The sequence below is a fragment of the Narcine bancroftii genome, chromosome 8 (assembly GCF_036971445.1).
Source record: "Narcine bancroftii isolate sNarBan1 chromosome 8, sNarBan1.hap1, whole genome shotgun sequence".
Taxonomy (NCBI): Eukaryota; Metazoa; Chordata; class Chondrichthyes; order Torpediniformes; family Narcinidae; genus Narcine; species Narcine bancroftii.
In genome coordinates this window covers 25,167,119-25,188,833 of record NC_091476.1, presented here as the reverse complement: position 1 = coordinate 25,188,833, position 21,715 = coordinate 25,167,119, and the positions used below count along the sequence as shown (strand labels likewise).

The 21,715-nt window shown below is 41.4% G+C and overlaps 1 protein-coding gene across 1 annotated transcript; it reads left to right on the top strand.

The window, feature by feature from the left end:
• Positions 1–2,927: 2,927 nt before the first annotated feature.
• Positions 2,928–21,462, top strand: LOC138741977 (developmental pluripotency-associated protein 4-like). The gene is made up of 8 exons (XM_069896174.1): positions 2,928–2,972; positions 13,406–13,435; positions 15,429–15,507; positions 15,779–15,968; positions 16,772–16,932; positions 18,243–18,258; positions 19,029–19,089; positions 21,367–21,462. Exons 1-8 carry the CDS (start codon positions 2,937–2,939, stop codon positions 21,460–21,462), a joined length of 669 nt encoding a protein of 222 aa, XP_069752275.1. The 5' UTR covers positions 2,928–2,936.
• Positions 21,463–21,715: the final 253 nt, after the last annotated feature.

Genomic DNA, 21,715 nt, shown 5'->3' with positions numbered 1-21,715 from the left:
GATGTATGACGTAGTGAAGAAGGCATTTGATACATTGACCTTCAGTTGGGTGGGGTATAGAGAACAACATGTAGGATCTCTGAATCAGCTGTACAATGTTTTGGAGAGACAGATTTACAGATAGGAGGTGCTTAGAAGAATATGGGCCAAATTCAAGCATTTTGAGATTTGGCAGAATGCCATATTGGTCAACTGGCTCCTGGTAAATTCTGAGAGAAAGAAAGTGTCATTTTAATGATGGTAATAAAAGAGGAGTTTCATTGAATGAGCAACATTGATGGAACCAGAATGGTGGGGCCTGGAGTATTTGTTTCATGGAGCTAATCTCATATTCCTTATCCACAAAGCCCATGAAATCTATAACATTGCATTCCACTTTTGGCATGAATGAAATTTTATTTCATTTACATTTCATACTTTTATGCTTTATTCCACCAAGGTAACAAATTTGGTACATCCCATGTACTTGCCAAGATAAAATCTGTGAAACACTGACATAATGTGCTGGCATCTGATTAATTTCCTCCCTCCAAAACCTGCAGTTTTCACATTACCTCACTGTTTTTTTGCCTTTCATTATCTACATCACTGATATAGCATTCTTGTTCTGACCTATCTGTGTTGGAGCTTGATTCAATGTTTTTTTTTAGCATTAAGTCAAGAGCATATTGGAGACTGGGTTATAAAGAGCCTCACCCTTCTCACCCACTCAGGGAAGTAAGTGCCCAGTAACTTGACCATCTGACAGAGCCCTGAGGAATATCTTTCTGAAAAAACAAAAACCTCAGTAAAGCATTCGGATGTTGTAGGTCTGGGTTTGACAACACTCCAAGCATTAAACCTCGCAAAGACATTTGAGGTGAAATTGTCTTTTTAAGGTTTTTGTTATCCTGTGAAATTTAAACTACCTGGAAACCCAAATCACAAAAAGTTCAATAAAATAAGTTATTTTTAGAGCTTCTCTGTTCCTCATGGTATGCTGATACCATGCGGAAATTTGGCCGATCTCTGTATACATGGGCCACAAAATTGCCTTTTCAGTCCAGCTCCCTGGACATCCTAATGAAAGTACGATTGGTTGCACCCTTGCTGTAGATATGGTTATGAACATTCTTGCTTACACAAGTTTTGATTGGTCACATCACTAGCAAACCTACTAGCATACATCAGGATGCTCTTTATCAACTACATTTTGGCATTCAACACCATCATCCCCTCATATTTGATCAGCAAACTCTAAGACCTTGAACTCAGCACCCCGTCATGTAATTGAACCGTGGATTTTCTAATCTCTAGACACTATCAGTGAGGGTTGATAAGAACATTTCCTCCACAATCTCCATCAGTTCCGGAGCACCACAGAGCTATGTCCTTAGCCCCCTGCTCTAATTGCTATACACTTATGATTTTGTGGCTCAGTATGACAACGACTCCATCTATAAATTCATTGACAATACCACAGTAGTGAGTTGCATAAAAAGAAGGGCGCTAAGTCAGCATATCAGAGGGAGATTAAAAACTTGGCTGAATAGTGCACCAACAACAATTTCACACTCTGTCGCCAAAACCAAGGAGCTGATTGTTGACTTCAGGAAGAGAAAATCAGAGGCGTACGATCCAGTGATTATTTGTGGGAGGTGGGGTGGAGGTCGGAGGTGGAGAAGATGAAAAAATATAAGTTCTAGGGAGTCACTATCTCCGTGGATCTTTTCTGGACCCAACACATGAATGACATTGTGAAGATAGCACATCAGCACCTCAGGAGCTTGCAGAGGTTTGGTATGACATCATAAACCCTGGCAAATTTCTACAGGTGGAAAGTGTGCTGACCAGCTGCATCATGGTTTAGTTATAGGGCATCAATACCCCCGCAACAGGTTGTGAATGTAGCCCAGGAGATCAAAGGTAAACTCCTCCCGCACCATTGAGAACATCTAAAGGGAAAGCTGGTGTCGGAGAACTTGGGTTCATAGAACTCATGTGGAGGCATTAATCTTGAATCCAACCCAAGTTGCCACAAGCTAGTCTCCGACTCCCTCTACTGTTCAGGAGGATCACTAGCGCTCTATCATTACATCCCCCTTTCCTTGAGATGTTTAGTCTAACAACATGACATCCTAATACAATATTCATTTCAATTTAAAGTTTAACACAAACATAAAGACAACATCAGCAGCACAAACTTTTTTAAGTGTGCAGTTCTTTTTCTTTTAGAGATTCATCCTGACAGATACTTTGATAACACATGTGGATCAGCATGGTTGGCTCTGCTGGTTCAGTACTGTCTAGCACTGGTGGTGTTTCCTTTGTTGCTGTGCAGGCTGGATTTCCTGCACTTGTCTGTTCCTGCAGTATCTCTTGCGTTTTCAGCAGGCTCTTTCGATCCCTCCTCAGTATTTGACTATCCTCTGTTCTAACAGTGTAGGATCTTGGATTTACTTCCTCCAGAACAATGGCCTTTAGTGCCAAGTGTGGAATCTCTGAGTCTCACTGTGTCTTGTTGTGCCAGTAGCTCTAAACTTCTTGCTGACTTGTCATAGTTTGCTTTTTGTCTCCATTGCAGATGCTTTTGTTTCTGTTCAACATCTTTGACATCTGTGTTCTTGTTTGGTTCTGCGGTGTAGGGAAGTGTGATGCATAGTCTACGTCCCATCAGAAGCTCAGTGGGTGACATGCCATGCTCAAGTGGCAAAGCTCTGTAACTCAATAGAGCTAGATACAGATCTGAGCCACTGACTAGTGCTTTCTTGAGCAACTGTTTAACTATGTGAGGGACTAACTTTGCTTCACCATTTGACTATGGATGCAGAGGACTTGAGTCACATGTTCAAAATCATTCTCTTCTGCAAAGTTCTGGAATTCTCTACAGCTGTAGCATGGTCCATTGTTACTGTAGACAATTTGAGGAATTCCATGTCTTGCAAAAAAAGCACAAAATGCTGGAGAAGCTCAGTGTCCTTAATGTAACAAAGGTAAAGGTACATAACTGACATTTTGGGCTTGAGCCCTTCATCAAAGTAGGAGAAAATGGCAGCAGGTGTCTGAACAAAAGAGAAAGGGGGTAGGGAGGTGGCAAAGGCTGGAGATGATAGGTGGAGAAAGGAGGGAGGGGACAGCAAGGAGGAGGAGGGATGGCTGGGTGGATGGAAGAACTGAAAAGACAGGAAAAGGGGGAAGGGAAAGAAAAGGCAACCAAGTTTAGTGGAAAGCAGTAAAGTCAACATTGTAAAATAGAACATAAGGTATTGTTTCTCCAATCTGCGGGCAGTTAGGGTGGAATAGTACACAAGGCCATGGACACATGTGAGCGCAGGAGTGTGACTCGGAATTGAAATAGTTGCCCACTGGGAGGTCGCTGTGATTACGAATGGAGCAGAGGTACAGAGCGAAGCAATTTACCAGTCTGTGACTGGCCTCTCTGATGTAGAGAAGGCCACAAAAGGTTCACTGGATGCAGTAAATAAGTCCCCTGTATGTACAAGTGAAGTGTTGCTTCACTTTAAAGGCCTGTTTGGGAGCCTGGACCATGATGAGAGAAGAAGTGTGGGCATCAGTTTTGCACCTCCTGTGGGCACAGGGGAAGGTGCCAGGGATGCGATGGGTAGGGAGGGATGAGTGCATGAGGGAATCATGGGGGGTTATGCCTTAATTTTCACTAGCTTTTGCACTCTCGCCAAACTTTTTTGTGTGCAGCAGAAGCCATTCACTGGTATGACATAGCTTCACAGCTCCAGCTAAGGAAAGCTCTGTCTCTTGCAGAAACCTCTCTCTCACTTTCTTATCAATAATCCCAAACACAATTTGATCATGTCTCATTGAATCTTGCAGTGATCCAAAATTGCATGCTCTTGCTTTTAATTTCAAATGTCAAAGCTCTCTCCCTGCAGTTGTGTTCACATACCTCTCGAACGTTTCATCTTTCTTTGGTAAATAGTGTTTATCAAACATCCCTATAACCTTGTTGAATTTGCCCTGATCTTCTCCCTTGGCAAAAACAAATATATTGCAAACATCTAGTGCTTGAGTTCCTATCATGTTAAGTAGCTGTGCAATCTTTCATGCATCAAGCCTGCTATCAAGTTCAATGACTTGCAGGTACAGCATGAATCTTTGTTTGAATAACCTCCACTTGTGGTTGATATTTCCAGTCTAATTTACAACATCAGGATTCTTCATGCTTTCCATTTCTATGCTGCTATTGTCTGATTCTCACTCTGCACACTCCGGGTGTTTATTCCACTCCTGGTATTATGTGATGTTTCTTTTATTGTAATAAAGAAACTTGTGTTCTTTTAAAACAGCTATACTTTATTATCTATAGACCATGTCAATGACCATGTGGAGACATTCATCTTGAATCCAACCCAAACTGCCACAAACTTGTCTCTGACTCCCTCTAATGGTCTGGAGGATCACTAGCACTCTATCATTACACTATGTATTGGTTGGCTTGCCCAGTAAACAAAGTTTTCATTGAATCTCATCTCATGTAACAATTAACAATTCAACAATCCAAGTAAATTCACCTTCTTGCCAGAGGAATCAGTTTTTCCCTGCTTGCTTCATTAAACCCATTTATTACATCCTCCCTGATACTTCTCTGCTCTAATCCATCTTCTCTGTTTCATCCCTTACAATATCATGTAAATATAATTATTTTCTTTAAAGCTTCGTGATGCAATAGTGTAGATCGTAAAACTGCTACCCCATAGGACCAGGAGTTCAATCTTATTATTTGGTGTTGTCTGTGTGAATTTTGCATATTCTCCCCATGAAAACATATTTTTCTTTGAGTGCTCCAATGTAATCCCACATCTCAAAGACCTGTGGGTTGACAGATAAATTGGTCTCTGTTATTTGCCTCTAGTGCATAGATAAGTTAAAGAATCTAGGGAGAGTTGATGGGAATTTGGAGAGAATTGGTCACTGGGAAAATTAATGGGGAATGTTTTGTGAGACAACATAGATTTAATAGGTTGATGGAGCTGGTTTTCTTTCATGAAAATATAATAAAATGGGGATGTTGCCCAGAAATGCTCCAAATGAAGCTCATAATCTCTTAACTGTTACTGCATTCAATGCCAAAACCACATATCTTAAATATTGTTGAACCACACTGATGACATTAAATATTTCATAATACACATCCAAGCTTCTATTAAAAGAACCAATCACCAAGAACTAGATAGCACCAGATCTAACTTTCTTCATCCCTTAATCTTTTGCCAGATGCCAAAAATATTTTTTGCATTTGATCACCACAATAAATAATTTTCCTATAAAAAAATATTGAGTCTTTTCTGAAAAACCATCCATCAAAGAAGATTACATTTAACTTTTATTTTCCTTGGAAAAGTGGCTCAACTAACTCTGTGGCTCGTATGATAATTTCATCTTTCTTCACAGATATGTGTGTGTGTACTGTGATGGGATGATGGAGTGGTTTTCTGGCTGTGTGACATATCTGACAATATTATCTCTAACACCTCTCATTTTCCATTGAGAAACTAACTAATATTCTTCCCATGCTGTTAAGTGGGGAAGGGAGGTTAGGAATATAAGTATAGTGTGGGAATGAGGGAATGGGAAAGAATATAGAATCCAGGTTAAATAGTATAAATACTGAATTAAGAGAAGTCAAGACATCCTTTCATCATTTGTAGTTTTTTAGATTGAATATCCAGTTGGGACATTAAGTAGAAAATGTCCATATGCTCTTGTAAAAATACCAGCAGGGCACATACAATGGAAATAATGTTTTGCATCTTTTCCAGATCTAAAGAGGACACATTCATTCAACTCTTTGATATAATGACAATGGAAGCAAATGCAATATACCAATTACAGAGTAAAACACAAAAAGCTGAAGTAAAAACGCAATGCAGGAGAAACTCAGCAGGTCAGACAGCATACTTAATATTCCAAGGATAAAGATACATAAGTCTAAAACATTGGTTATGTATCTTTTACTTTGTTATATAAAGTACGCTGTTTGACCTGCTAAGTTTGTCAAGCATTGGGTTTATACAGACTACATACTTATTAGACAGCCTTGCCAGCCTTGTGAAATAGTCATGATATAATTTAATAGCAAAATATCCTTGGGAGCTAATCGTTTCTGATCCTATATTTCTTTTTCTATGTTCATAGTTTTATGGATAGTTTCAGTATCTTTAATGGAGTCTGATATCTGAATCATATCCTTTTGTGAAACAGGTAACTATACATAAAGAAAATACTCCCCTCAATCCAGTAGCTCGCATTGGAATAATCAATAGACACCCTTCAAGGGATCCTCAGTTTTATTAAAGAAAGGCTCTGATTCATCACTTTAAACTTCAAAGCTTGCTTGGAACTAAAATTGAAGATGCTTCAGTAAATGTGTTCCAGGTACACATGCAAAATGAAAGCAAGAAATGTTTCACTGAGTTTCAGCGAAGTCCATCATCTTGTACAGTTGAAAATGGGTCCATCTTTGAAAGGTCTGCTTGATCAGTCACCTGGGGAATATAATTACACACTTCTGACTGATAAATAATAATTCAGCTTTTCTCTCCATAGCCAATTTTGTGTCCATGCTGCAGATGCCTCTTTAATCCCTTGGTCTTTAATTTTGCAAGCTAATCTGCAATGTGATACTTCACTGAATATCTTTGAAAGTCTGTGAACATATTAGTCATCTGCAAAGATCAACCATCTTCTTTATTTTTCTTTTTGAAAATCCAACTCATGTTTTCCAGAATGAATCCAATTTGATTGTCATTTGTAATCTAAGTTCTTTCAAGTGATCATTGATTTTGTCAGATTTTAAACTGCAAGGACAGAAGTAAATTTACATCAGCTGCTTTTGTCATTTAATTGTGGTGACCAATTTGAGGACTTTCATTGTCAGATTTCAGATTTATTGTTAGAGTGCATACATGACATCACGTACAACCCTGAGATTCTTTTCCCTTGTAATCCTATAGTCACTCTATCTATAAGACTGGCAACATTTTTGCCCCATTTCTAATGTGATTATCTTTTGTAGTTATTAGAGGATGTTTAGGCAGAATTTTAACATCCAATTCTTGGTAAAATAGGTTTTGAAAAAAACTATACTCGCATTGGAATTTTAAGAAATACTGATGATTACCTCTACCGTCAATCTACTGTCAACACCAGAACTGACTATATTAATGAAACTGACTCAAAGATACATTGTAGAATATCATTTTGTCAACTTTAAATTTTAATATTTTTTTTTCAATTTAAATTTTAAATTTAGACATACAGCACGGTTACAGGCCATTTCGGCCCAAGAGCTCATAATACCAATTACATCCAATTGATCTACATTTCTGGTACATTTCGAATGGTGAGAGGAAACTGGAGTCCCTGGGGGAAACCCACGCAGACATTGGGAGAATGTCTTACAGACAGCGTGGGATTTGAACCCCAGTCCTGATCGCTGGCGCTGTAACAGCGTTGCACTAACTTCTACTCTAATTGTGCCGCCCCACTGAAGAGAAAGTCTTGAAAAGTTTTATCATCTGAGGGAGCTGTAGAGTGTTTAGCCCAAGGGATTGAAACTAATAAATAGAAGGTGAAGATATCATATTTATAGTTCCAAGGTAAATACATGAGATGAGGGTGGAGTAATAGACACTGTGCTTTAGGCACTGTATTTTGACCGTAGATGAAAGATATGTCAATTAAACCAGGAAATGTATACATGAAAGTGCTTGTCCCAATTAAACATGATTTTACAGACTTCCAACATGCAAAGAAAAAATACATGAATGAATTGTAGGTCCACATTCAATGCAGAATTGCAGGGGCTGGGTGGCAGTGGGAAAGATGCAGAATAACCTGACTACTATTTCTAGTACATGGGTGCCTTGGGTAAACTTATACCACTCATTTTGTTCATTTTAGATTGGTCACAGTCTTTGAGCTACCGAAAGAAAATAGACACACGCACCGAGAGCAGTTCAGATTAAACAAATGTTTATTACAAATTCAAAAGCTGATTTCACACTACAATATACAAGCCCTTCCCAACTATACTTATCAACGCTTGGACTGGTCCCAACTGCCGAAGCGAGGCAACGACTGCACACTTGTAGTAGGTTGTCAGGGCGCCGGTTGCAGCTTCTCCACCTCCCCTGACCGGGACATTGGCTGGACTCCAGAAATTCTTCTTCTTCTTGCTGAGAGATGTTGCCACCTCTCGGAGAGTCTCAAACTTCAGCAGCAGGACCATGAAGAAGAATTTCTGGAGTCTAGCCAACGTCCCGGTCAGGGGAGGTGGAGAAGCTGCAACCGGCGCCCTGACAACCTACTTCAAGTGTGCAGTCGTTGCCTCGCTTCGGCAGTTGGGACCAGTCCAAGCGTTGATAAGTATAGTTGGGAAGGGCTTGTATATTGTAGTGTGAAATCAGCTTTTGAATTTGTAATAAACATTTGTTTAATCTGAACTGCTCTCGGTGCGTGTGTCTATTTTCTTTCGGTAGCTCAAAGACTGTGACCAATCTAAAATGAACAAAATGAGAGGTATAAGTTTACCCAAGACAATGGGCTATAAAACAAGAGGGGAAACTAAGCACACCATCATCTAAGGTTCACAGAATTTTTTGAATAAATGACAGAAAAGAAGGAGTAAGCTTTGCAATTAGGATGATCAATTGACAGATTAAAAATGAGAACTGCTGATATAAGGGAGGGAAAAATTTTAGATGAGATGTGAGAAGCAATTTTTTCCATATAGCATTGGCAGGGATGTGGATTTGACTGTGACCTCCATCACTTCACAGCCTCCTGCCCTGTGTAGTGGCGAATCTGAACTCCAGGTCACCCCCTCAATCCCTGGTTTTAAAGCCCCCCAAGGCACAAGCAAGCTGTCAGTTCCCAAGACCCTTTGGGATCCCAGTTTGCTATCAGCACTCTTACGAACCCTGGACCCTACACGTGCTTCCCAGCACCCAGTGGCCTGGTGTGAGGCTCTTGGCCATTGAGCTCTGAACTGGTTCCTGCTCTGAGGCTGTGGTTTCCTTTGCACAAAGTTTATTTGAAAAATAAAAACGGCTTGGATCAACAAGCTGCAGAAAATAATGATGCATTAAAAAATACAAAATTATTTTTTGCCAGCCAGTGACATGGTGCAGTCAATAGAAAAGAGATGGTTTTTTAAAAAAAAAAATTATGATAATACAGCAAAGTAAAAGCCCGTGCATCCAATTAACCTGCCAATCATGCATATTTTTTGAGGGTGGAAGGAAACTAGAGCACACAGAAGAAACTCATGCAGATTCTGGGAGAATGTATAAATTCCATATAGGAATTTACAGTGGACCAGATTCAAATCTGGGTTGGTGGCACTGTAATGGCATTGTGCTAACTGCTACACTGACCTTTCCATCCACATACAGGTCAAATCTGTCCTTAGGGACAGATCTGGAGGGACTGAATGACAGTATGGCTCTTAAATTATATATATTTTCGAGATATAGTATGGTGACAAGCCCTTCCGGCCTATGAGCCCATGGCCAAATAAACCAATCAACCTCTGGAATGTGGGAGGAAATAGGAGCACCCTGAGGAAACACACACACGCACACACACACACACTTGTGTCAGTGCTTCTGTAATAGGATTGCACTAACTGCTAGACTAACTGTACCGCTTTCACAGTTTCTATCCCTCCTTTATCTACTGTTCTTATTCTTTTCTCTAACTACTCCCTCCTCTTCTCTCCCTGTGGTCTCTCTCCACCTCTGCAATTTTTCAAATTTTTTAAAAAATTACAGTTCTGAAGTTTTTGATGTTGGAATATTAAAGAAGTGATCGCCCTTGGGATCAATTAAGAATTTAGAAAGTTTTCTATCAGTCCAATTGCTACTTCCTGATAAATCAGTCGACAGAGGTTTGAAAATTGAAATGCAGTAAGTTAAGAGGAAAACTAATTTCACCTTCTGACCCGATTTATTTCAGAAGGGATTCGACGCTTGGTGCACTGAGAGTGGGAGGCTTCAGGGACATAAGGACCAAGTCCTTTAGCTACTCATGATAGGTCAGACTTCTAAATCCAAAGAACTAGCCTGATGAATATCCTTTGAACTATTTCGAATGCAAAGGGAAGAGGTGTAGGTGCCACAAGACTCGCACCATCAGGTTCAGGAACAGTTGCTACCCCTCAACTATCAGACTCCTCAACAATACATTCAATCAGGAACCATTTAAGGACTCTTACTTTTGCACTTTATTGATTTTTTTTCCTCTCTGCATTGCACAGTTTGTTTCCATTTCTTTAGTTGTTTACATGCATACTTCGTGTGCTGATTTTTTTTGCACTACAAATTGGCAGTAATTCAGCCTTGCTTGCAGGATGTAGAGCTCATCGAAAGAATCAGACTTGTTGATCCAAACCAAGGCTTTTATTAGCAAAAGACAGGAGCTCTTCACAGGTGGCCGACCAGTCCAGAATGATCCGACCTGGCTAGGGACACAACCCTTTAAGGCCCAGATAATAGGCGTGGCTTAGCTCTCAGCCAATTGCTGTAAGCACAGTCTAGATACAGTAACTATATACACTATGTACATTGGTGATAGGTCTGTACTATCACACAGGATAAAGAATAAATCTGAAATCTAAGTTCAACAAGAAAGTCTGCAGATGCCAGGGTTGAGTGCAATACGTAAAAGTGCTGGAAGAACTCAGCAGGTCACGCTGCATTCATAAGAATGTAAGGAAAATTAATACCTAAATAAAATCGAGGATGGAAGCAGGGGAGGAGAGGAGGGAGGAAGGGTACAGGCTAATAGGTAAGAGGTCATAGGTGGTTGTAGGTGGGGGAGGGGGAGGAGAGAAGAGAAAAGTTTTGAGAAGAGAAAGGGAGAGGGGATAGCTCTATGATAGGAATGGGGGGGTGGTGGGGATCTGGAGGAAAGAGGGTTTAATCTACTGCTTGGACATCTTTTGTTAAACCATATCTGTGCCTGCAGTGTGCCTTCAATAACATTGAAATTCCTTTGCAATAAATCCCAGTGTATTTGTTTTTATTTTTATTGATGTACTTCCCTGCTAAACTGTAATGATTCATGCACAAGAACATCCAGATTCCATTGTATTTGAATAATTTGTAATTTCTCTCCATTGAGCTATTGGCTTTTGATTCCTCTAACTGAAAAGATGACTGGGGTTGGGGTGGGGGGAAAGAGGTATTTGACACCCCATCTGAGATGATTGACAGAGCTCTAGTTTAATGAGGACACTAACCCCCTCCAAGTTCAGGACATCCTCAGTACTGGATTTGATAATTTGCATTCCAGGAGCAGGGTTTGAACCAACAAGCTTTGGAGAGAAGAAAAAATCTTACACAGTAAATAAAAGAACTGAGCAAAAACAAGACGGGAGGTCCCTAAATAAAATGATTGGGGGAGGGGGAAGAGAAAGGAGAGGGGGAAGGAAGGTGGGGAGGGGGGGGTGGAACATTAGCCAACAGTCAAGAGGTCATTGGTGGAAAGGTAGAAGAGAAAAAAAATTGGAGAAGTAATTGGGAGGGACTACTCGCTGAATGGAGAGGGAAGAGGCTAGGGAGGTTGGAGGAAAGGAGGCAGGGGGATAAGGGAAGGGAGAGACAGGAGAGGGTCCTAACGGAAATTGCAGTCAATTCTCCCATTGCCCCTTCTTTTCTCCGCTCCCAACATTTAATTCAGATGCTTGTCAGCTTTTTGCTCATATCTTGACAAAGTGCTCAGCTCAAAATATTGGTTACCCTTTGCTTCCTATAGGTGCTGCATGCCATGCTGAGTTTCTCCTGCACATTTGTACATTGCACTCCAATCATAGCATCTACAGACACCATGCAATTTAAAAAAAAAGCTTCTTTTGAGCCAATTAGGACTAAGCTAATCCATTAAGCACCTGTTTGCAACAGATGCTATTGAAATTGCCTGGGCAATTGCTCATGGGTAATCATTAAGGAGAGGTGATCTAGAAAGCCCTACTTAAGTAACCCATCTGCATCATTTAGGTTAGACTGGTTGTGTCCTGGCCTAAATTGAAGCAATAAGACAATTGTAAAACATGGCAGCTTCTGCCTGTATGACTGATGCAGTGATTAATGTTGCTGATCTGTCCTTGATGACAAGACCTGAGCTCCAGAGGCTTTGCAAAAAGTTTCAACTGAAGGCTATTGGCAAGGTCAGTTTGCTGGGCAATCAGGCCATTTACAGTGCTGACCAGCTGCCAATGAGGTGTGGCCACCCTTTGTTGTGCTGTGAATTTGGATATCACTGAGTGCAAGTTCCAGGTGACCATCTGTATTAATTGTGGAGTATTGATCTAAATTCTTTTACTAGCTCCTTAAAGGGAGTATAAGAAAGTACAACGTGGGCCCTTTAGCTCATGATTGTCTACAGTGACTATGATGTCAAATGGAAATTTAAGCTCTGTTACTTGTTCATGACAGACCTTTCTGTTCTCTGCATATTTGTGAGTTTTAATTAGCTACCTCAATTATGGTTATGGTAGGTTGGTGATTTTTTTTTTGTAGTCAAAGTAGTGCAAATGTATCTGGATTTTATCCTGATTGGTACTGAATATGTGCTACATGGGCAGCTCAGTTAGTGTTGGGGTTAATGTAATGCTGTTACAGAGCCAGTGACCTGGGTTTAAATCTGTAATTGCATGTTCTTCCTGTGTCTGTGTGGGTTTCCTTTAAGTGTTCTGGTTTTCTCCCTCCCTCCAAAGCATACAGGTGTTGTTGGTTAATTGGATGGTGCAGGCTTGTGGGTGGAAGAGCCTGCTACTGTGTTTTATGTCTGACATTAAAAAAGTTATGTTCTCCCTAAGACCATGTTGGTCTTTGAGTGCTCTGGTTTCCCCTCATATCCCAAAGATGTGTTGGTAGGTAAATTAGCTAATGCAATTGCCTGTTGTGTTGGTAAATAGTTTGAGGTTTGTGGGTAGCCGTTGGGCATGTTGTATGGAGGAATGAGGTTTTTTGTGAGCTGGCATCAAGCAAATGGCCAGTGTTGGTAGTAATGTTTTACCTCTTAGTGCTGTATCATTTGATTTACTGTTGGTGCTAGCCTTTGTGCCAAGGCTATCATTAATTAACTCTTGAGAAAGTAGTTGGGGGACCACTGTAATCTACTGGGGAATGAAGGTTCTTCAGGAGGTGTTTAGAAGGGAATTTCAATATTTGCATGTGTACGTTGAGTCCATTTTTTTGTATTGGGAATATTGGCTTGGAGCTAATGAGATACTATATCTCTAACTTAGGGATTTGGTTAATTTTATCCCCACTGTCCTTTGGGATGCTACCTCTTGGGTGTTTTCCGTAGTAGGAATGTTGCTGTCTCTGTCTTATATTGGTCTCAGTCCACATTTAGAAATGTTATTTTGATTTTTTTTTTACAGAATGCCGAACTGATTGCCCGTCTGTCCAAGGTAGGAAGCACTGAACCTTGTTATTGTGGTCCCTCTAGGCAAAAACAGAAGTTGCTCTACTGCAGCTTTGACCTGGGTGTGACCTGCACTCTGTACAAGAAAGAAAATATCCTTCAATATCTAGGCCAAACTGTTATTGATGCCTGGGTAATTGCAGGCCGATCTTTTGGGTTGATGGATTTGTTTTCATGATGTACGTTTTAAAAGGTCTGAATGTTTGGTGTAAATGTGATATCTTGTGTCCAATGCTCAACAATAGTTTCATTGGTCCTCTCCTGGAACAGTTTTGGTCCTTGTTGTTTAATTGACTGAGGATATCAAACTCTTGGTGGCCCTTTGATGACACTGGAAAACTTGAAATTTATGGAATATTAATGCTAATTGAGAGGAGAACAACAGGAGGAGGCTTTGCTTCAGTTATCTTGGCAATCTGTGAGATAGCATGTGGAGCAGGGTGCAGTGTTATTCAGATTTATTTTCAGAGTACATACATAATCGTACAACCCTGAGATTTTTACTGTGGGCGAGGCCGTTATTGGCAGTGGAAAAAATAAAATGGACTCAACTTACACATGTAAACAAATAAAGAAACATAAACAAACAATGCAGAGATGGGGGGGGAGAAAGAATCACTAAAGTGAAAGAGTCCTTAAAATAAGTCCCTGATTGAGTTTATTGAAGAGTCTGATAGTTGGAGTAGCAGCTGTTCCTGAACTTGGTGGTGCAAGTTTTCTCCCAATACCTATTTCATTATGGTAGCAGCCAGTACTGCTCTCTGAAGGTAGCATTCCTTGGAGATGTACTTGATGGTGGTCAGGGTTTTACTTGTGATGTCCTGGGTGGTGTCCACTAGCTTTATGCTCAGGAGTATTGGTGTCTCCATAGTAGATTATGGTGCAGTCTGTCAGCACATTTTCCACCATGCACCTACAGAAATTTGCCTGAGTTTCCGATGTCATACCAAACCTCCACTAAAATCTAAGCAAGTAGAGGTGCTGACATGCTTTCTTCACAATGCCATAGTGTGTTGGGTCCAGGAAAGATCCTCAGAGTTGATGTTACCCAGGAACTTAAATTTGCTCAGCCTCTCCACATGATCCAATGATCACTAGATTTTACACCTCTGGTTTTTCCCTTCCTGAAGTCAACAATCATCTCCTTGGTTTTGGTGACTTTGAGTGGGAAGTTGTTGTTGAGCACCTTTCAGCCAAGTTTTCAATCTTTCTCCTATATGCTGACTCGCACCTTTTTTATATACAACCCACCTCTTCCTTCAGGATGGCAGCCTGATAAGGTGGAAGAGACTTTGTAGGCACTTTAACAGTAAATGGGGTATTTTTTGATTACGTCCTTGGAATTCTTCACAAAGCAGTGAAAGGAATCAGTAATTTTTAAGATGAGGGAGATACATTCTTTAAGCAGTGGGGTAGAGGTTCTTAGAGAGGGAGACAACGGGCAGATATACAGAGTGGAGGTTAAAATTAGATTAACTGCTATCTTGTTAAATGGCAGAGCAGGTTTTAGGAGTTGAGGCTTCCTGTGCCTAGTTTGTATTTTCAAATTGGTCCAGAAGTAGTGCTGAGATGGAGTCAGTTTAGTTACTTTGGGACCAGCAGGGCTGCTTGTGAACTTCCTCTGCAATGTCTCCACTGCTACATTGACCCATTTGAGCACCCATTCCAACAGCACTTTCCTTTAGGGTATGTATCCCACGCAAGGCAAGAATGTAGCGTATCCATCAGAAATGGATCATACTGTCTTACAAGCATTTATCTTCCATCAGCCTCTTCCCAGGTCTGGTAGTTTCTCTCATCCTTGTCCACTCTCCCCTTCAGTGCATCTGCTTTCCCTCCTCACAGTGGGAGGGAATTCCACCATCCTCCATCACAAATCTGTTTCTGGCACTGGTATAATGGAGTGCTGTGTGGAAGGGTTGGTGAGGGATGATTCTGCTTGGCCTCATCCCAGTAACGGTTTGCCTTCCTCACTCCAGGTAATTTCCAACCCCCTTTCCTGTGTTAGTGATGAAGATGAGGTGACATCCCTACAAGTAGATGAGAGCGACTCTAAGGGTGAGTGTAGTCTTTAATGTGATGGGGTGGGGGAGGTGGCAATGTTACAACTGGACCTGACTGAATCAATTGGTTGGTATGGAGGTTGTTGTCTGAGATGATAGTCAATTTGGTCCAATACATGATACCAAAGTTTTCTGGAAGAAAGCAGCAAAGTGAGGAGGCCACTCCCTGTGGGAGCAGGTGGATAATTCCTATTGTGTGGAGGGGAGAGTTTTTTCCACACAAGATGGTTCCAAGATGACTGAATCCCATTTTCCCTACTTTCTAGATGTCCTAGGATGGTGCGTAGTCCATGGGAAGGAGCTCATCAGTGCTGGGTGGGTAAGCTTGGTTCTGAAGAGTGGTCAACCCATGGTTGTCAACAGGGGCTCCCTAGTGGACTTTCACCTAAGGCCAGCATTGATGGAGACGCCACCCCACCTGGAGGACAACAAGATCTGCTGGGAGTGCTTTGAAAAGTGAGTTGGTCTCCTCTTGGTGCTGAGAGATGGGAATATTGAGATCAAAATAAGTTTGCTCTCTGGAACCATATATACATGGAGCTTTTAATTCCTGGCCCTATATTCAAGGGAATTCTTTTCCTTATAACCACATCCTCCTTCCTGCCTTGTGCATTTTCATCCAGTGAGAAGAATTCCACAACTCTACAGATATTTCTCATCTATTTCAAAGTTGGGTGGAGGTGCTGAGGCTTTATGATCTGGGAAATTAAAAGGATGCACTTTCATCTCATTTTTCTTTCTTTCCCCTCCCAATTCATCTCTAGTTCTGGCACACCCCTCTCTTAGTGTTCCCTGCCCAATGTGCTCTTTTCCTCATTTATCCTCATTGGCAAATAGTCTGACTCAGGTTGCTGCATTAAACCATCTGAGCATTGGACCAGATCTAAGATGTCCTCTGGTACTACCCATCTCTTTGCTCTTGGCTTAAGGTGCTCTGAAAACCTCAACCCTCTCTCATCCTAGATTTGATCAGTTTGAGTGCTCAGCCACTTCCATTCCATCTGTCAACCTTGGAGCAGTATTCATTCACCTCTTGTTTAATCAATTAACCCACTAAACTTGCCTCTCTTGCATATAAATTCCCTGCTCATTGAGCTCCTCTGGCCTGACCTCCCTCTGTTGACTATCTCTAAACCCTTTTCTCTGATTGAATCTGAATGTGAAGGTGATTGGTTTCCAAGAAATACCAAGGACAGAGATTTGCAATTGCACTTGTCAATGAAGAATCTCATTACATTGGTAATGTTTTCTATCTTCAGGAATTCTGTGAAGGACTCACTGAAGCAGCCTCTCCCTTCTGCATGTCGCTCTGGCCTCCCCATCTTAATCAGGAGGCAACAAAGTCTTGCTGCTTCACGAAGTTTCTCCAGCCCTGATTCCAGGGTCCCAGCCAAGGACCCCATCTCTGCTTCTGCACAAAGTAGGTTTGATTCCTGCTTGGAGCCAATGTGGTTGTGAACAGTATGATCCCACTAGTGCCATCAAATCGAGTTTTTTATGAAGCCAATATTTATTGTCCATCCTTCAATATGCCTTTTAAAGTTTTTTTTTTAAAAAAGGTATTGTTTGCTTATGTGATTATTTAAAAAGATTTTGACATTGCATCACCAATCTTTGTTGGCCCAGTCTGCCTGTCAGAAAAACCACTTTTTTTTTGGAACCTTTCAATTGGTAAATCTATTGCATTTGCTGTACTTCGTACAGTCTATTCCAAGAGGATGCATGGAATATTCCTGGTGCGATTTCATGTGGTTATAATTATTGAGTGACTTGGAGCCAGGTGATGTTGTGAAGTTGCAAGAGTCTATGGTTCCCAAAGTCTTTCCCTGGTGCATAGGAGGCTGAGGGATAATCTTGTAGAGGTAATAAAATTGTTAGCATAGGTAGTGAATAGTCAGTCTTTTTCTGGGGTAGGGAAGTCTAAAACTGGAGGGCATGGGTTTGAGCTGAGGAAAAAAATTGGATGGGACCTTTATTACATAGAGGGTGTTAGTATGTGGAGCAAGCTGTTATAGGAAGTGGCTGAGGTGGGTACAATTACAACATTTAGGATATTTGGATAAGAATGTGGGCTGGAGAATATGTGGGCTAAATAATGGCTAATAAGTTAGCATGACTGAGTTGGGCTGAAGAGCCTACATCCATCCTATATAGGCCTGACTATTCACTTCAAAAGGGACGTGCTCTTGGGACTCTCTCAATTTCTGCCCAGCCTCTAAAGCTCTAAGGGTTGTCAATATTTTCCATAGAAATGGGTGGCACAGTTAGCATCGTGGCTAGTGCTACACTGTTACTGTTCTCGCATCTGTGGTTCAAATCCGGCATTGCCCGGAAGGAGTTTGTATGTTCTCTGTATCTGCATGGGATTTCCCTGGGTGCCCTGGTTTTCTCCAGCTGTTCAAAATGTACTGGTAGTTGTAGGCCAATTGGGTGTAATTGGGCCACATGGGCTCATGGATTGAAAAGATTGTATGCCAAATTTGTAAGCTGTGCAAATGCACAAATAAAACTGGTTGAAGGTTGTCTGGTTGGAGAATGAGTGCTTACTTGTGTTGCATTATTTTGTGGATTGGCCCTGATACCTTGCTGTGGTGAATCAAGCTAAAAGTTGGGTGGAGGAGGAAGATGGGGAAAGAACCTATTGGCATGGGATTGGGAGTCATTCATAGACCAAAGGGAATTGACTGGGATGGGTTGCTTTGCTATTCAATTTTGTTTTTCCCTTTGCAGGTTATTCCAGGTTTGGGTAAGTCGATTATCCTTTTTCCCCCCTTCCCCCACCCCACCCCCCTCAACTCACTCAGTTCCAAATGCAGAAATGGGCCCTTTGGCTTAACTTGTTCATGCCAACTATTCTATTCCCTTTTGTCTGTGTTCAGCCCAGGTCCATCTGAACCAGAGTAACTCTATGTGCTGGCACTACATTAATTGCAGATTCCCAATTGAAGGGACCATATATGCTCTCCACCTAAATTTCCCACCTCCCTCTCTAAATTATAGCCTATACTTCCACTGCCAATCCAACAAATGTGGAACACCTGACCACTAGTTCACTTTTCTTACCAGGAAGTTTGTGGTTGACCTTTTATACCTCCTCCCTCACTGTCTGTTCTGCCCTTATCAAGACCAGTCCAGATCAAATGGATTTTGATTTCTAAAACTAGCTCTCACTTGTGGGAGTGAGACTGACATACTGTAGGCTGGATACTGGGAGGGCCCTGCTCCTGTTAAGAGGTGACTTTAAGGTTATTCCAATAATTGAGGGATGTTTTCTGATGTCAGGCTACCTATTTGCATTGTATGTTTGTGCAGTATACTGTATCTAGAGGTTAATCTGCCCACCAGCTTTGCCTTGCAGAATGAGTTCTCTTCCCCTCATTGTTCTCATCCTTGGCTCTCTGAGACAATAACCCTCATGACCCTGGCCAACACCTCATCCTTGAATTTCCCCCAACAGAGCACAATGCTATTGCACTGTACAAGTATTAACCTTGCTAACCTGCTGACTGTTTTCAGATCACAGCGCAAGATGCTGAGCCAGTTCTATTCACAGGAAGATGAAGCCTACGCGATGAAGGTTAACTTTCCATGTTGTCTTTTACTCTGAATGCACAAGATCTTTGAAGCCCATCCAGCATCCCATACTTTCACTCCATAAGTTTGCAGTGTGTACTGTCCATGTAATGCACTGTTGTTGCTTGGTCAGGGTATTATGACTCCAAACTTGCAAATCAGCCAACAAGGTCAAGGGCAGGAGTGGCAAGGAAACTTGTAGAGTGGGGGAGCATTCTATTGAGCATCTTCAGTCTGTCTGCTGCAATAATGGGGACCTCCCAGTGACCATCCATTTTAATCCACATCCTATTCCCACACTGAGATGTGTGCAATCCTAAAAAAACCTCGAAGGAAATCAGGAAGGCTTTTTTTTAAAAAAAAAAGGTTGCTTTGGTGGACAATATGAAAGAAAATCCTAAGGGTTTCTACAGGTATATTAAGAGCAAAAGGATAGTAATGGACAAAATTGGTCCCCTTGAAGTTCAATGGTCAGCTTTGTAGGGGGAGATCTTGAATTTTTAAAATCGGTATTCACTCAGGAAACAAGCTCAGAGTCGTGAGAAGTGAGGTAATGGAATGTATGCAGATTAAATCTTGCTGTCTTAAAGCACATCCGAGTGGCTATATCCCCAGAACCTGTCAAGATATTCCCTCTGACCTTGAGGGAGGCTCGTGTAGAAATTGCAGGGGTTCTGGTAGAAATATTTAAAATGTCCTTAGCCACAGGTGTGATGCTGGAGGATTAGTGGGTACGTCGCATTGTTCCATTGTTTGAAAAAGGTTCCAAAAGTAACCCTGGAAAATGTATGCTGGTGAGCCTGATATCAGTAGTAGGTAAATTAATGGAAGGTGTTCCAAGAGATCGTATGTACAATTATTTGGATAACCAGAAACTGGTTAGGGATTATCAATGTGATTTTGCATATAGTAGGTCATGTTTAACCAATCTTGGAGTTTTTTTGAGGTTACCAGGGAAGTTGATGAAGGAAAGGATATGGATGGATCTACATGGACTTTAGTAAGGCCTTTGACAAGGTTCCACATGGGAGGATTGTCAGGAAAGTTCAGATGTTAGGTATTCATGGTGAAGTAGTGAATTGGATTCAACAATGGCTGGTTGGGAGAAGCCAGAGAATAATGATGGATGATTGCTTCTTTGACTGGAGGCCTGTGACTTGTGTTGTGCCTCAAGGATCAGTGCTGGGACCATTGTAATTTGTCAGCAATATCATTGATCTGGATGATGTGGTAAATTGTATCAGGAAGTTTACAGATGTTATTAAGAATGGAGGTGTTGTGGACAGTGAAGGTTTTGAAAGCTTGCAGTGGGATCTGGGCCAGCTGGAAAAAGGGCAGAATAATGGCAGATGCAATTTAATGCAGACAAGTATGTGGTGTTGCATTTTGAAAAGACAAGCCAAGAAAGAACATTGTGAATTGTAGGGCACTGAAGAGTTTGGTAAAGCAGAGGGACATAGGAATACAGATACATAATTCCCTGAAAGTTGTGTCACAAATAGAGGTGGAAAGAGCTTTTGGCATTTGGCCTTCATAAATCATAGTATTGAGTATAGGAGCTGGGATGTTGTGGAAAAGTTGTAAAAGACATTGGTGAAACCAAATTTGGAGTATTATGTGCACTTTTGGTCACCTAACTACAGGAAAGATATCAATAAGATAGAAAAAGTGCAGAGAAGATTTACTAGGATGTTGCCCAGGGGTAAGTACCAAGATGGCGATTCTTGGGAAGGGATGAGTGGGTCTGAAGGAACTCCTCCCTGCAGGGAGTGGAGGGGAAGATCTATCTGGTAGTGGGATCACGTTGAAGATGGGAGAAATTTGAGAGGATAACCTCCCTCCCCTTATCACCTTGATCTTTTATTTTTCAAACCTCCCACCTGGTAGTCTATACAATTCCCTCTGCCTCTTCCCGACCCACTTTCCCCACCTTTTTTTCAGTTGCCTGTCTTTTTTGCTCATAAATTAAGGAAGGGCTCAGACCCAAACAGGTTGGTTACCCTTTATTTCCAATAGATGCTGTGTGACCTGAGTTTCTCCAGCACCTCTGTGCATTGCATTCCAATCACTATCTGCAGATTTAATTTGCTTCATGCTGTTTGATGGGAAGGGGGAAATAGCAAGGAAGTGTTGGAGTGGGAAGCAGCCTTAGATCAACCCAAGGACTGTTCTGGAATTTGGAAGCTAACTCAGGAATGTGGAGCAAGCACTTGCTTAATTGTGGGAGCTTGGCAAGAAGGTGACTATCAGATCTGAAGGTTTTCCTGTCTCTTGCCCACAGGTGGAGGAGCTCTTGATGAAAATCTCCAAAGGGGATATTACTGTGGATCAGGCAGTGAGATCGGAAAGGCCAAAGGTGGTCCATTCCCCCAGATGATCTTGCAGCTAGTGGGGGCACTTCTCAATTCAATGCTTTGAATCTATGCAGTGTTATCAATAAAGTTATCCTTTTAAAAATGAGGTGTTGTAAAATGAGTAGGAAGCTAATCTTCCCACTGGCCCTCACTCTTTTCAGGGAATGATCCCAATTTTTTCCTTTCCCTGTACATTTAGAGCATTCTTTCTTGAATCACCCATTTTGTGACTCTTCCACAAAAGGATAATTTATTGACTGACTTGCACGCAATTTG

Bases quoted from the DNA above. Each gene is read 5' to 3' on its own strand.
- LOC138741977 (XM_069896174.1), top strand. From the start codon at position 2,937: ATGCTGGAGAAGCTCAGTGTCCTTAATGTAACAAAG. The intron at 15,969-16,771 runs GTGAGTTGGTCT...TTCTATCTTCAG, and splicing joins TGCTGGGAGTGCTTTGAAAA to GAATTCTGTGAAGGACTCAC. The intron at 19,090-21,366 runs GTTAACTTTCCA...TCTTGCCCACAG, and splicing joins ATGAAGCCTACGCGATGAAG to GTGGAGGAGCTCTTGATGAA.